Source organism: Lepidochelys olivacea, assembly GCF_965140295.1.
Source record: "Lepidochelys olivacea isolate rLepOli2 genome assembly, chromosome: 10".
NCBI classification, from domain to species: domain Eukaryota; kingdom Metazoa; phylum Chordata; order Testudines; family Cheloniidae; genus Lepidochelys; species Lepidochelys olivacea.
In genome coordinates, this window is record NC_140420.1 from 59,771,287 (window position 1) to 59,788,130 (window position 16,844).

Sequence of the window (16,844 nt, forward strand, 5' to 3'; positions counted from 1 at the left end):
GAATTCTCTGACCTTTACCAAAAAGGATGTGTGGGACACAATACGTGAAGCGGTGCAGGCAGTGCTGAGGATGGGGGTCATTGAGGAGTCTAAGAGCGTCTGGAGAAGCCCTATAGTCCTGAACCCGAAAGTAGATGGCATGGTCCTTTTTTGTAGGGATGTTCACAAGCTCAAGTCCATCACAAAGTTTGATGCCTCTCCAGTGCCAAGGGTGGATGAACTCTGAGTGGTTGGGCCCAGTGCAGTATCTCACTATGATTGACCTTACAAAGGGCTGCTGACTGATTTCCAATCTCCATCCTCTCAGTAGAAGACCACACCCCTCCTGTTCCCATTTGGCTATTTCCATTTTAAAACTATGTTGTTCGCTCTGCAAGGAGTGACAGCGACTGTCCAGTGCCTTTGAATGGAATCCTCAGATCCCACCAGCAATATGCTGAGGCTTACTTTGGCAACATTGTCATATATAGCTATATGGGGGCAGACCACATATGGCACCTACGGGCAGTACTGACATCCCTACAGGAGGCTTGGTCTCACAGCTAACCCTGCAAAGTGTAAGTTGGCCATGGCAGAAACGACTTATGGGATAGGGGGTAGGAATAAGCTTTGTGAAACCTGTTAGTATCCACAAGCTGAACTCATGCCCCCATGCCTTGGACTAAGAGACACATATGTTGCTTCCTAGGCCTGGTGGGACATTATGCCAGTTCATCCTCAACTTTGCATTGATCACAGCTCCCCTAATGGATGTGCTAAAAGACAGGTACCAACAGTGTCCTTTGAGATTACCAGTGTGATGATGCTTTTATAATAACCTGATGGCATGGCTATGCTTGATGCCTGTACTCACCAACTTCACCCGGCAGTTTATTCTGTATACAGATGCATCTGACATCAGTCTTTCAGTGGTGCTGTCCAGGACTTTGAGGGAGAATAGCACCCAATCCTATATTTTAAGCAGGAAGTTGTTCCCCAGGGAAAGAACATATTCAATTATATATCAAAAGGAAGCTCTGGCTATCAAGTGGGCAGTAGATTTCCTCAGGTATTATCTGCTGAATAGTCCCTTACCCCTGGTCACAGACAACTTGCCCTTGTGGTGGCTAAACTTTCGGAAGGACTCAAATCCCTGGATTATGTGCGGGTATCTCGTGCTCCAGTCCAGTAGCTTCCGAGTACAGCACCAAGCAGGTAAAGAGCATGCAAATGAGGATTTTTTTCCTTTAAACTAAATTATTATGTTTTGTCAATTCTAGAGAAGGCTCAGGAACTTCAGAAAGACCTGACTAAGCTACGTGAATGGGCCTAGTAGGGCTGATTACATTAATTGTTGACAAACCCAAAGTACTGCACATTGGAGGAGATGATTTGAATTACTTTTACTTGGTTAATTCTAAATATGCTTTGAAAAACAAATGACTACTTGGAATCATTGAGGACTGGTAAATGAAAACCTCTGCTAATTGTGCACAAGGGGCCATAAAAGCGAACAAAATGTTAGGAGGCATAAGGAATGGGATAGACTGTAATACTGAAAATATTTTATAAAGCCATTGCATGAATCATTTGTATATGCTCACTTGGAGTACTGTATTGAGTTCTGTTAATTCTATTTAAAAAAATCTAGCAGAAGTAGAAGAGGTCCAGGGAAAAAAGCAACTAAATACACTGAAATGCTTCCTTCTGAAGAAGGACCAGGGGTGGGGAACCTACATCCTGCGGGCCAGATCCAGCCCATTTAATCCAGCCTGTGGCTAGTCTCCGTGCCATGGGTTGGAAGCCCTAAGTCTCGGCGCCCCCTGTGGGGCTGGAGCCCCGAGTGCTGGCTCACCTCAGTGCGGGGGAAAGCGGGGGTTGTTAGGCCGTTAAAAGTCCAGTTGGCTCCGTGCAGCTCTTGGAAGCGACCGGCATGACCCTGTGGCTTCTAGGCGGAGGGGTGATCAGGGAAGCTCTGTGCGCCGGTGCCGGCTCTGCAGCTCCCATTGGCTGTGATTCCCAGACAATGGGACCTGCAGGGGCGGTGCTGCACAGAGCTATCTGGCCCTTCCGCCTAGGGGTCGGACATGGCGACTGCTTCTGGGAGCAGTGCGGAGCCAGGGCAGGCAGCGAGCCTGCCTTAGCCCTGCTGCACCGCTGACAGGGAGCCGCCTGAGATAAGCGCTGCCTGGCCGGAGCCCGCACCCTGAACCCCCTGCCCCAGATCAGAACCCCATCCCACGCTCCAATTCCCTTAGCTCTAGCCCAGAGTCCTCTCCTGCACCCCAAACCCCTCATACCCAGCCCCACTCCGAGGCCTCACCCCCAGCTGGAATCCTCAACCCCTCCCGCACCCCAGCCTGGAGCCCCTTCTCACATCCTGAACCCCTCATTTCTGAGCCATGAGTGCTGGCTCGCCCCACTGGGGGGGAGGGGAGGGGAGCCATGAGCCTCTGCACACACACCCCTCCCCCCACGACTGGCCCACGACTGATTTTTATTAGCGGCCCCTGATAGAAAAAAGCTTCCCCACGCTGGTTTAGAGCATGGTGAGGTAAAAGGGGACAAAAAAGAGGAATAAAAAGTGAACTATATAGAAGGGAAATTGGGCCCGCCTGCTTACTCATAAGTACATGGACGCTTTCAGTGAAATTGAAACATGACAAATGAGAAACTGATGAAAGTAAACTCTGAATTATGTAGTAATGTACAATTAACCTGTGGAACTTGTTAGCCAGGACACCAAAGTGAAGTGCTATGATAGTAGGGTTTATTTTTCTTTCTAAAGTATAATGCACTTATATTGAAAATAAGAATATTACACAGTTACTGTAGTTAAATAAGTGTGTTCTTTTTGTAAGTGCTATAAACTCTTATAATTTAGGGAATAAACCAGGCTTTAATTGGCTAAAGTTAAGAAAAAAACCATCTAGGAGTATGTTGAGTCATACTTATTCACTATGGGGTTTCTTGTACCTTCTTTTGAACCATCTGGTACTGGCCATAATCTGAGACAAGATACTGGAATATATGATCTACTGCTCTGATCAGGTATGGCGTCTCCTCTGGTCCCTCTTACAGCAGAGGCAAATTGAAAGAGTTTGCATGAATAACCTGCTAGGTACTTAGGTAGCTGCTGGTTAGACCTTGGCCTGTGAGACTGTGAACCAAAAAATCTGGTTTCAGTTTCTGGATCTGACATTTTGCTTTGGAACATAGGCCATATCACTTAACTTCTCTGTACTTCAGATATTTTTTTTGTAAGATGGGTTGCGGCTAACACTTGTTCATGTTTGGCAGGTGCTTTCATCAGCATAATAAAATTAACTATTTAAATATAACATATTAGTAATGTTTAGGAAATGTGTAAGAAATGCTAAAGTTAACCTGGAATATGCAATCTTAACTCAGTTTTGTATGCTTGTATATTATAATACATTAATTATCCTACATGATTTCTTATTAGATAGTTTACAGTTTCACCGCCAGGGTAAACTGATTTAAATCAAAGCAATTTAGATCGCTGATTTTTAAAAAAAAAAAAATAGTAATTTAAGTAAACAGGAAAGCTTGATTTAAATCAATTTTAATTGTTTGTATTTGTACTTTTTAGTTATTTTGCTAAAGAAAAAGGTTTATTCTCATTGGTTGGTAACCATTAACACATTTTGACTTGCAACTAGATATAACATTTACAGTAAATTTGATGCTTCTTTTTGATAACCAGGAGGATACGCTATGTCTGTACACATTTATATAGCTCCATATTTATTCATTATTTCTTAATTTTTACATTTATTTTAGAAAATGGTGATGCATGTCTTATTTATGATTTAATTTTTTTACTTGTGATATGTGTCAGGCTCTCTGGATGGAAATTCTGATTCAATTAAAATACACAAACATTTTTTAAATTAAATAAAACTACTTTAAATGTGCTGGAAACATAAGAGAAAAGGTTTATCAAAACTTGTTTTGCCTTTAAAACTAACTGATTTACTAAACAAAGGAAGTACCTGTAGTTAGTGAATTGAACTGATCATTTCTAGTCGCTGTGTCCTTCAACATTTTAGAACTAGTAGGTCTCAGGCTTCCACATCTAGTTTTTATTCATAGATTGAAGAGAAAAACAAGCTTCCCTGTGTGGTGAGCTTTTAATTGGTTTCTTAACTTTGAATGAATTTTGAACATTGATCTGAACTAGTAGAATAAACTGAAATGAAGAAAATATTCCTTTGCACCTGGTAAAGAGGCTAATCGTATCAAAAGCTGGTTTAGCACTTCAACAGATTCTGGTTGCAGATACTTAACCAGTGATTTCTACCAGTTCAGTGATTTCTTTCTTTAAAAGCTGGGAGCAAATACATTCGGAAACATGTTGTATGTCAGTTTCCAACTTACAGTATTTGAACACTTAGAAATATTAACTTTCATATCAGTAACCTAGAGGTATAAATACCTTTTTATGCACATTATTTTTTCTGGCTGGGTTTGTATTGAATGATTTTGTGGCTGAGCCATGTAATTCTTGGCTTTCCTTTACTCCTAAGGCACTGTAGGATAACATGCCCTACCATACTGCTACTTAATCTCAGCATGGTTAACAAATAAGTAAAGAAGAATCTAAACATAGAAACTGTTCTTCTTCAAGCAGTTGTATATGTGTATTCTACTAAGATGTTTGTGCACCTGGTGTGCTGGAGTCAGAGAATTTTCTGTAGCAGTATCTATCGGGGAGGAGCTTGTGCTCTGCACCCTGGCTCCTTCTGAAATTATATAAGATTGACACCACCCTGATCTCTCCAGTGCCTTCTCACCACCTGTGCCTGAGTATGAGTTCCCCATGCAGTTTACCTCACTTTTTTTTTTTTTTGGTCTGGGTAATCCTGTTAAATATTAGGTGTTAGTTCCTGCCAATAGCTAGTTTTCTTTACTGTTTTGATTGTTTTTAGTCAGTGGTTAGTTTTTGATGCAAGTACTGCCTCTCATGTGAGGTGTCTGTTCTGAATAGTGACCCCCACATGTGCTGCTTTTTGGCCTTGGTGCGGGACACATTAAAAAGATGTGCAGAATTTGCCTTTCTTTCAGGTAAAGAATGCAGATTTCTAGAGCGCTGCGCCTCAAGCAACACCTCATGGCACAGGATCTGCCTCAGTCTTCTGGTCGTCGATGGATCACCCTGTCTCTCGGGGTGCTACAGAGGCTGCAGTGGTCGTTGACAAACTGCTATACTCAGACTCTTCTTATCAGAGAGAGAGAGGGATTAGTCTTCCTCTCCGGGGCCACTCTGAAAGAGGATCCATAAAACAGACCAGAGCCACTCCAGATTGAAGGACTACTCTTCTTCTTCTTCTTCGAAGGAGGACTTGGAAAATCACCCCTGCTTCTCAGGAACTCAGGATAGAGCCAAGTTGTCGACCCTTGTCTCCCTGGTACCATGATGGGAACGTATAGGTACTGTACCATTGATTCTGGTACTGTCCTGTGGGACAGCTGTTGAATCTGGTACCAACAGATACTGCTCTGGCCCCATTGGTACCAACGGACCTGCAAGCTTATGAGGTAGTAAAGGATTTGCTTTGACTCTCCATCCCAAACTCTCCTGTGGTGCTAGGAGTCCTTGGCAGTGGATGTGCCTCCTGCTCGTGGTGGTCCGTCTGGGTCCATGGCTTCAGAACAGAGGCTGTTAGTGGTGTCAGTGTTGATACTAAGAGAAACAGCGAAGATGTGATAGGCATTGATGCACACCATGTCAGTACTGGTATGCTTTTCAGCCTCTGCACAAGCATGTATCTTCTCACTTGGGTTTAATACTGGGGTAGCCCTCAGACTGGGCATCAGCCACAACTTGCACTTCAGCAGCAGCAGCAGCAAGGTCTTTCCTCATACGAAGACTCCATGTGATTCTCTTCACATCTTGGGGCTTGTTTGCACTATTGACTACTATGCTGGCATCAGCACTGATATTGACTTCTTTCCAATGGGCCACAGATAAATAAAGGTGCCTAGTAGCCTCTTTAGGATTGGCACCCCCAGTTTCTGCTGACTATTCAGATAGCTCCTTGCAGTTGGGTTTGGAGTCTTCCTCCATGTCACTGTTCCCTCTGAGGTTTGGTCAGTCTATCAAGCCTTCTAGACCACCTACTGAAGGAGAGCATTGTATCAAGAATGGGACTGTTCATACAGCAAAGATAGCTCATCTTGACCTACTTCCTATTGGCTGCTGTAAATAATTGGGCCTGGTTGTAACTGGGCCTACAGATTTGCCTTAATTGTGGGTTCATCTGTAAAAAGTGATTGTAAGTTAATAAAATGTCACAATAAGCTGTAACCACAAGTCTTTGGTAAGAAAAGGGGGGTGTGTGTGTGTGTGTGTGTGAGAGAGAGACTGAATTAGTCCAAACAAAAGGTCTTTTGACATAACTCAAGAATTGTGTTAAGATCATGCTTATTAAACAAAGTGTGGAACCAGAAATAAATGAACCAAAATTGGTATGTCAGGATATTAGGCCTAATCGGTGGACAAAATAAGGAGGGGATGGGCTATTCCACTTTCTACTCCTTCTTGGGGTCCTTAAGAGACTTTGGGAGAAAATTTGGCTTCAGGACCGAGCTTCACGATCATGGCTGCTACCCTCACCATCTCCTGGGACCCAAGGACCTTTTTCATCCTGATTCTGGGAGATGTCCTGACCAGGCCAGAGAAAAGGGATGCAGATAACATCTCCTCTGCTACTAGCTCCGACTGAATCCCAACCACCATCTGGAATGTGACACTTTCTCTCCTCTCTTCGCCTGATGTGTCCTTTTCCTTCCTCACCTTATGTCTTCACTTCTCTTTCTCCTCTTTCCTTCTGTTTAATAAGAGTTTTTGGCTTAGCCAGCCAAGGTTGTATATTTTACAACATTGCTGTAAGTCTGTGACTAGAAAGGCAGTGCCCTAAACTGCCCGATGCTGTCACAAGTTTTCCAGGTCTCAGAGTGGCTAATAAGATCATGTACTCTCACTGTTTTTTTCCAGCAGTGAGGTTGCAAATAAAAGCCAACATCAGAGACAGAAGCTGTTTTTTCTATCTTTGCTATACTTTCTCTCCCCTTTTTGTATTTTGTCTTGTTTTGTCTTCTAGGAAAAGGTGTTTGACTTTAACAACAACAGCGCCAGCCAATCTCGGCTAATTTCTTCACTTTTCCTCAAAAAGGACAGTTATTACCATCTTTAATACCATCCAAGAGATTGTAGAACAAGGTGGCTTTTTTTTTTTTCCCTTCTAAAAGACCCTCCACTTAAGAGAAACAATGACTGTTGTTAAAATGAAAACCGTATTTACTACTGTACATTTCAAATGCTTTAAATATTGTCCTTTTCTGTGCCTTTAATAAAATGTTAAAAGTATTTTTAATGGTGTGTTTGCCATGGTACTAAGCACTGCTTAGGTCTCTATACCAAACCCTGAACCTTATTGAACAGTGTTTAATTTTGCACAGTTCGAGTCATGTTAACCTTTGACTCTTTGGGCCCCTTTTGTTCCATTGAAGTTACTACAACCACACCTGTGACTTACACCCTTCTTCACAACCTAAGGATTCCTAAAGAGCCACTATAACGGTTTTCCAGGTTTCAGTTATCTGCATGCTGGAGAGGAAGCTCACCAGATTGTTTTGCTAAACACCATGGGGAGCCACTTACTTTGGCAGCATGTGCAGATACTGAGGAACCAGTTGTATCGCAAGAGGACCCACTGGTCTTGGTTAACTTGTTGTCCTTTCCAGAGGACTCCAATGACTTCAGATTCCTCCTCCCCTGTTCCAGAGGATTTTCAATCTTATCAGGACCTATCAAAGAGGATGGCTGCAGTGTTGAGCATACAAGCTGAGCTTGTCCAAGAGAAGTTTCAGAGTAGCAGCCATGTTAGTCTGTATCGGCAAAAAGAAAAGGAGTATTTGTGACACCTTAGAGACTAACAAATTTATTTGAGCATAAGCTTTCGTGAGCCACAGCTCACTTCATCGGATACATGCAATGTAAAATACAGTGGGGAGATTTTATATACACAGAGTACATGAAACAATGGGTGTTACCATACACGCTGTAACAAGAGCGATCAGGTAAGGTGAGCTATTACCAGCAGGAGAGCAGGGTGGGGGGGGGGGCGGAACCTTTTGTGGTGATAATCAAGGTGGGCCATTTCTAGCAGTTGACAAGAACGTCTGAGGAACAGTGGGGGGGGAGTGTGAAATAAACATGAGGAAATAGTTTTACTTTGTGTAATGACCCATCCACTCCCAGTCTTTATTCAAGCCTAAGTTAATTGTATCCAGTTTCCAAATTAATTCCAATTCAGCAGTCTCTCGTTGGAGTCTGTTTTTGAAGTTTTTTTGTTGATGAATTGCCACTTTTAGGTCTGTAAGTGGGTGACCAAAGAGATTGAAGTGTTCTCCAACTGGTTTTTGAATGTTATAATTCTTGATGTCTGATTTGTGTCCATTGATTCTTTTACGTAGAGACTGTCCAGTTTGACCAATGTACATGGCAGAGGGGCATTGCTGGAACATGATGACATATATCACATTGGCGGATGCGCAGATGAACGAACCTCTGATAGTGTGGCTGATGTGATTAGGCCCTATGATGGTGTCCCCTGAGTAGATATGTGGACAGAGTTGGCAATGGGCTTTGTTGCAAGGATAGGTTCCTGGGTTAGTGGTTCTGTTGTGTGGTGTGTGGTTGCTGGTGAGTATTTGCTTCAGGTTGGGGGGGCTGTCTGTAAGCAAGGACTGGCCTGTCTCCCAAGATCTGTGAGAGTAATGGGTTGTCCTTCAGGATAGGTTTTGGCCATTTTTCAGGTGGCAGCCCCTGGGAGGGTAGCCCTCCTTCTGAATGGGGCTCTTTTGGAACCGGAAAATACCTTATGGCACATACCAGCCTCCTTGGCACCAATCGCTAAGCATACAGACACATTATATCATGTTCCGATGCAAGGCTTCGGGTACTTTTGTTCCCACTCTGCCTCAAACTCCTTCATGGTCAGTGCTGTCAATGAGAGGTTGCATCAAGGGAGATTCAAATCAATTCCCAAAGAGAAAATCCAAGAGACTTGACTTAGGAGAAAAAATTATTCCTCCTCTCTCCAGAGAATACTTCCAAGATATTGATGCACAACTTAAGCATTGGTGTTAGCACTTTTGTGATTTTAATGAACAGATCCCCACAAAGATGTGAACTTAGCTTAATCCAAAAGAGAACCCATCAGAAAACAGGAAATTGACACTTGCGGAAGTGATGCATATGGTCAAACATTTACCAAATGGTGAACCAACTGGTCTTGACAATATTTCATTAGAACTCCTAAAAAGTGGTGGCCTGGGTTTAGGTTACTAGTTTCATAAAACTGTCTTAAAAGTTTGGGAAACCAGTCATATTCCAGAAGATTAGAAGAGGGGCTGCATCATCCCGCAAAAAGGAGAGGGATCAGTTTGCTCAAACTATAAGGGAATAACACTGCTCTTAGTCCCAGAGAAAATGTTTGATTATACTACTGAACTAACTGAAATACTGTCTCAGCCCAAAAATGAGAGACAGCCAGTGTGGATTCTGTACAGGCTGATCTAAAATCTGTCTTATATATATATATACACTGTGCAGAATGTTAATGAAAACATGATTACAGAAACAAAAGGAAGTTTAATACCACATTTATAGACTTTGCATTTACTTTTGATTCGGTGCACGAATCAGCACTGTGGGTACTGCTATGAGTCTGGAGTGCCTGAGGACTTAGTATGCCTGGTGGAAGAACTGTATTGCAATACATTTACCTCTGTGAGGGTCAATATTTGTATTATAAACTGGTTTTCATTAGACTCTAGAATATGCCCAGTACGCATAATCTTACCTATGTAGTTTATCGCAGCAGTTCTCAAGTCTCTTTCCAGACTACTGTATCCTTTTCAGGGATCTGATTTGTCTTGTGTACCCGAAGTTTCACCTCACTTAAAAACTACTTGCTTACAAAATCAGACATAAAAATACAAAAGTGTTATCGGACACTATTTTGGAAAAATTACTTACTTTTTCATTTTGGCTGTATGAAATATTAGTTCTGATTTCGCTAGTGCTTTTTAATAGCCTGTTATAAAACAAGGCAACTATCTCTAGATGTGTTGATGTATCCCCTGGAAGTCCACTGTGTACCCCACGGGGTACATGTACCATCTATTTATAGTTCTGATAGACTATCTGATGACAAAGCGGATTGAGCCCAAAGTAGGTGAAGTGAAATTTAAAGATCAATCTTTGGAGGATCTTAAGTATGTGGATGATATTGTCTTACTTGCAGAGACCATTCTTCTTAGTGTATGTGGAACTTGCCTCAGGTGGCACGTGACCAGGATTCATCACTGAATTTGGTATGCTTGTTGGATCATTAGTGTCCCTGGCTTGGGCCGGGTACTGACAAGGAGTGTGAGATGAATGCTGATCCATGCCCCCTGAGAGACCATTGACAAACTACAGCTGGTGCTAGAAGAGCTGCAAAAAACTGCAGAATCTATGGGACTTAAGATCAATGATGATAAAACCAAAGCTGTGTGTACCTCTGATAAAACAGACATGAATGGCCTACTGACGCTGCATGTAATGATGCTGAATTGGTAAACCGTTTTATCTATCTTGGTAGTTGGTTGATAGCAGGAGGTCCTATAGCTGAAGGAGTTACACATAGGATCAGTCTTGTGTCTGCGTCATTTCAACATCTTCAAAAACCTCTTTGGCCGGCAGGATGTCTGTGTAACAACCCAAGATACAAGTGTTCAACACACCAGTAATGACAACTCTGTTATGTGGAGCAGAAACATGGCTGTTAAAAATACTGGAGGAGAGGAAATAAGTTTTCAGTGTCAAAAGTTACAATGTATCAAGATCTGTTGGTTTGACTTTTGTCACAAATGAGGAAGTATTTAGATGATCCTAGCAAGTTGTAGTTTTGCACCTTTTTGAGAACAAGATGGCTGCAGTGGGATGAGGTAACGTCCAAAGTACAGAAGCAGGTATGCTTTTACAGAATTTTTATGGAGCTGTGGTTGAAGAAAGTAGAGCACCAAGAATGTGGTTGGAAAATGCAATTTTGAGGGATTTAAGAAGGCTAAACCTTTCCATATGGACACTTGCTGAAGAAAGAAGACATGCAAGGGACCATTCAAGATCGAAGTCTATTTTACATGCCACCATGGCTACATTATAGCCAAATGAATCTGCTGCTTCCTTTCTCCAAATATGCATAGGAAACCAGCAGGAATTGTTAGCAAAACATGATTTTGTAAACTGGGATGCAATGTCTAAGTTCACTGACAAGCTGCCTGGAGATGTAAGGGAGGAGTTACGGGCTTTCTTGGCAGAAGCCGCTTGGTGGCCAAGACCTCAGTGCAGTTGGCACTCGATGTGGCAGATGCTTCTTACGGGGGATTGCTCAGTAAAATGAGGAGAAGCTCATAGTTTCCTGAATGGAATACGCCTATGAACCATGTCTCAAAGAACAGTTACATTGTAAGTAAATTACCATTTTTTCCCCCTCCTTAACCTTTTCCCAAACGGTGCTTATATAGTGAGCTGTGCTAGTTTTGTGGGCAGGGGAAGCCTATATATCCTCTTTTAGCAAGTGGTTTCTGCCTGCCTGCCTGCCTTAGGTAATGTCATCCAGAGGAGTACTGGTATGATAAATTTATGGATTACTATACTGAAACAGACCAGAGGTCCATCTAGTCTAGTAACCTATCTCAAATAGTAAGCAGTACCAGTTGTTTCAGAGGAAGAAACTCTGCAGTAGGCAGCTGAGGAATAATTTTCACCCAGGAAAAGCTTCTTTTAACTACCAATAGTTAGAGGTTGGCTTATGCCCTGAAGTTAATAGTTAATATTTTTTTGTTTTAACTTCTGTATATTCTTGTTAGTTATATAAACATCTAATCTTTTATAAATCCTGCTAAATTCTTTGCCTCAATATCTTGATGGTGAAACTAACTTACACTACTTGTGCATTTTGTGTAAGTGTTCTTTTTTGTTTTGAATTTGCCACCTTTCAGTGTCGCTTTATGTTACAAGTGAGATTGAATAGAAGTTCCTGATCTAGCTTCTCTATACCATTCATTATTTTTATACTCCTATCATTTCCCCCTTTTATTCATCTACTCTCTAAGGTAAAAGATTCCAATCATTCCAATCTCTTCATAATATTTTTTCCATATTCATAATTTTTAGTGCTTGTTTTTGTACCCCCTCTATTTCCGCTCCAAACTTTGAGTTGCAGTGACTATAACTGAACCGTATACAGGGTGAGAGTATGCCGTTTATTTGTATAATGGTATATATTTTGGTAGTACTCTCCATCTTGTTCCTTGTACAGCCTAATATACTACTATGGATTTTTCTCTTCTGTTGGAGATTGAGCTCTCTGCAATGATGATCAGATCTTTCTCGTAAATTGATAGTTAATTTAGAATAAGTAGTTCAAATTATTCCTCCCGATCTGTCTTGAATTGCCAAATGCAAAGTAATTAGTTGTGGAGTGGGGAGTTTCCTTCCTCTTTTTGGAATGTTTTTTCAGAATTCAAGAAACTTTTTCTAAGAAATAATTTATGAATGTATTCACTTTTCTTATTTGTTTCCATTGTCTTCATTAAATTTTTGTGTAATGGTCTACGTAACCAACACAGCTAAACACTTATGGATTCTATGTAGCAGAGTTTTGCTTTCCTATCTACGTTTCTAGAGAACTAAAATTTGACATGATTTGGTGAATTAACTTTCTCAAGAAGAAAAATCAGGAGTCTCAAGATCTTTATTTGTACAAATAGGATGATGATGCAGATTGCTTTATTGGGTGTTTATTTTAGAAATGGCATTCAAGTTTTTAACGGAAAAAAATCTGTTGGCTTTTGCTACCTTCACATATAATGCTGCTTTTAATTTTTGTTTTTATTTTAACTTCACTTCAGTTTTTGTAACTTGTCACTGGAATTAAGACACAAATGTAACTTTTAACAGATATATTGAACAGAGTCAACCTCAGCTCATCACGAACGGGGATACAGAATGGTGCACCTAGTAGAGGTACTACATTGTCCTAATATGGTAATTTTAAAAAAAAAAAACTTAATGAAACATCCAACTGTAATACTATGTAATGATTATTCTGGAATTCTGTGTAACAGGTACAGTTACTACGTTCAAGCCTGCCAGTCAACACTATACAACTCCTGCATCCAATCCGGGTGCTGTCACTGCTTCACCAGTCTTTCAGTCTGTATCCAGACCTGCAACTAGCTCTGTAGCCGTTCAACCGTTGTCTAGATCAGTGACTGTTTCAGGAACTTCACAGACGCTACAGAGACCTGTTGCTGGATGTTTATCAGCTCAGCAGATACCCGGGTCAAATTCTGGAATATCACAGCCTGTTAGCAGACCTGTAACCGTTCCAGTAATGACACAGCCAGTATCAAAAAATATTACAATTCCTGTAATGGGTCAACCCGTACCGAGGCCAGTGGCTACAGTAACAGCACAACCTATAATATTAAATCAGGTAAATTCTTATAGTAACTTATAAAGCTTAAGGTTTAATTGCAGTTAAATTAATGAAGTACAAGAAGTGGATATTGCTTATTGTATAGTCACATCACTTCACTAAATTTTGGTTTCAAAGAACCTTGTGGTTTTTGTAGAAATTTACTAAACATGTTATGACACATAGGTTCCCTTTCAGGAACTTTAGTATTAAATAGACGTTTTACTACACTGTGTTTGATGTTGTTCAATTTGTTTGAAGCTTAAGGCCTCAGTTTTTCAGAGACTCTGGTAGCTGATTAACTTTACACAGGAGTAATTACATTGTCTTCAGGACAAGGTATATTTGTGTACAAAGTTCTGCATGTGCATAAGTGTTTGCAGGATCTGGGCTTTAGTAAAATTTTGATTCTCTATATGATGTAATTGTAAAAATAATTAATTACTCATATATTTTTTAAAAACGTTTGCAATGTTTTCCATTGTTTAATTTATTCCTACAGGAATGCTAATTTGAAATTTTCATTTTAATATTATTCTGCAATTTAATGAAGTGGATGTTTAATACTACTGCTTTCGAACAAACAAGTAGAAAAATGAGAAAATAGCTTGAGTGACCAAATTGGTAGTCCAGTAGCCTGGGTGTATGGAATAGACGTCAGTATGTATGCTAGAGTTTGCAGCGCCATTATTTTATATCCAGTTTAAAAAGTTGCAAACAAGCTGATACCTAGGGTATGTCTACACTACAAATGACCTAAGTTATGTCAATGTACAGCCATGGCGGTAATTAAATTGCTTTTGCGTGTTCATGCTGCGCTCCTTGTTTTGGTGGTGTGTCCCCTCACCAGGAGGACTCGCACCAATTTAACTGTCAGTGTGGGGCATTGTGGGATGGCTTCTGAAAGGCAGCAGCTGTCGATGTAAGCAACGCAGCATCTATACTGACACTGCGTCAACCTAACTACATTGATATTGATTCTATGCCTCTCATGGGGGTGGAGTTATTAAGTCAATGTAGTGGGTGAGTTACATCAGTGGGAGTGACATTTTAGTAGGTTAGGCTAATGTAAGCTGTCTTACGTCGACCTAACTCTGTAGTATAGACCAGGCCCTAGATATGTGGTAGTGTTCGGTAAACTTGTTTTTTTCCTCTCTTGTTGGTATTAATCTTAAAATGTGTTGCTAGATATTATTTCAAGATGCAGGGAGGGAGAATTTAGTATAAATTTACTAAACTCAAAATTTAGTGGAAATTGTAAACTTGGGAAGGTTCCATACACATTTTCAGAGAAACAAAATAACAAAAGTTTTTTTTGTTTTTTTTTGTGAGAAAATTGTTCAAGATCCTAAATCCCTGAATTTGTGGATTTCTGTGTATCCACAGAATGGTTGTCCCTACTGATAGCTTACTTTTTGTTTGTTTTGCTACTGGTAGAGCATCACTTAAGTCTTTCTGCATTCTTTTCTCTAGTTTTTTGTTGCAAATTCTCTTTTGTGTGTTGCTTTGCAAAAGACCATCATAGCAATAGTTGCTTATGCCTTTCACCCCTTCCCACAATATTTTTCTTTCTCTCATAATGAACAAAGAAGGAAAATATAGATGGAACAGTAATGCACTGCAGCTATGTGTTGCAGTGTCAGTATACATATCTTGTAATGTGGCTGCTTCTTTGAAAAGGAGGAAGTGTGCCTGAGTGATACTAAGACCATCTTCCCCATGAGGAGTCAGAGGACCCCAAATTGATAGAACTACAGGGATGAAACTGCTACAGACCCTTCTGAGATTGAGTGGTGGAGGTTAAATTCTCAATGAGTGAGATAAAGAGGTCACATTTTTTCACAGTAGAGGAAAAATCATCAGAGGAGAGAAATCAGTTTGCTAAGAATTTGTAGTTAGTACCCAGGTCTAAGAGCACCATTCCTTCAAATATACTGAATTTAGGACATCTGGGCAGGGTGGTATTTAAAGTAGTACTTTTTAAAAATTTGGACTTTACTGAGGAAATGCAAGGTAGCGAAGCACATTCATCCAACTTCTGAAAATTGTAATGGGCACTGCAACCAAATTCCAGACAAATTCAGATACCTGTGGTTGTCACAGCTTTCTTAGACTAGAAATCCGAGAGAGAGGACTACACTTTCAGTGTAAAAAACAAATGACTGATTCCCCTGTTGAATGGGAAATTTGTTTACGCCATTAAAGTATCTGAGTGCAGGTAGCTAGCATCAACGTTTTAAAATGTGAAAATTTGGTATCCTTCTTAAGATTATTTGCTAAATCTACTGTTCTCCCCTCCCCCCCCCTTTAGCCATCTAGCATAAAGTCTTCTTTTAGACAAGGATACCAATTAAAGTGTTCTGTTTGTGTTGGGTAGTTGAATTCCTTGCAGATTCATTATGGAAGAATCCAGATTCAAAATTTTCAGTTCTCAGCAATTTGTCAATTAGATTGCTTTTGGTGTGAGACCCCCTTTTAGGCACAGCTGATAAAATGGATTGGCTAAAGCTAATTACTTAACAACAGTAGTCCCAACTCTTTGAGAGAGAAGGGATTTATGGCTATACTGGACCAAACTCCTAAGGATTGTTGGGAGGGTAATAATCTCCTTCAAAGACATGCCAACCATAGCACACTAGTTTTGGGAGTCTTCCTGTCTCCATGGTCAAGTTTTGAGATGGAGGTTTGGTTCCAGTAAGACTTTTCAGTTCTTGGGCAAGTCAGAGAACAGGCTCAGTGATGAGGCAGAGGCGTATTCTGACTAACTTGTATCAGTGTGCCCTGTTTCTTCACTGACTAGAGATTCTTACTTTAAGAAGTTGTGGCCAGGGATCCTAGCTGAAATCAGGTTCTCAAGATGACAAACATGGATTATAAGTGTAAACATCAACATGTATTAAACTCTGGTGGTTGTTCTTTGTATTTGCAGATGCAGGAACTCATATCAACCTTGCATCTGACCTTTCGCTGAGGTCATAAAACTGGTGTTTAAAGCATGCTTTGAGGTATCTACCCAACAGAGATTGTGACTTCCTAGGCATTGGAAGATATTGATTCATTCTGCACATGAAATGACTGAACCAGTTTGTGCAAAAAGAACATTTGAAAATGGAGTTTTCATAGGTTGTCATTCTACCATGCAGTTCAGAGGATATCATGGCCTCTAGGAATATCCATCTCACCTCTTTTTTTACATTCTCCCTGGCCAGATATCTTCATTGTGTGCTGGGAAATGTACATGTGCTACCATTCATCCCAACAAAAGCATCTTGAATTCTCTCCAAAATAATGGTGCTAACTTCAGTA

At 40.7% G+C, this 16,844-nt stretch overlaps 1 protein-coding gene across 8 annotated transcripts in view; it reads left to right on the forward strand.

Annotated features, from left to right (window-relative positions):
* Positions 1 to 16,844, forward strand: part of ZNF280D (zinc finger protein 280D) — an 80,826-nt gene that overhangs the window by 21,925 nt on the left and 42,057 nt on the right. For 5 of the 8 annotated variants that reach the window (XM_084640567.1, XM_084640573.1, XM_084640574.1 and 2 more), the window contains 2 exons: positions 13,019 to 13,084; positions 13,186 to 13,556. The exons of 2 other annotated variants lie outside the window; for them this stretch is intronic. In XM_084640567.1, coding sequence (XP_084496693.1) covers positions 13,019 to 13,084; positions 13,186 to 13,556 — 437 coding nt within the window. Of the gene's footprint in view, positions 1 to 11,462; positions 11,522 to 13,018; positions 13,085 to 13,185; positions 13,557 to 16,844 lie in introns of those variants that run through there. One more of the 8 variants, XM_084640570.1, reaches the window with a different exon arrangement.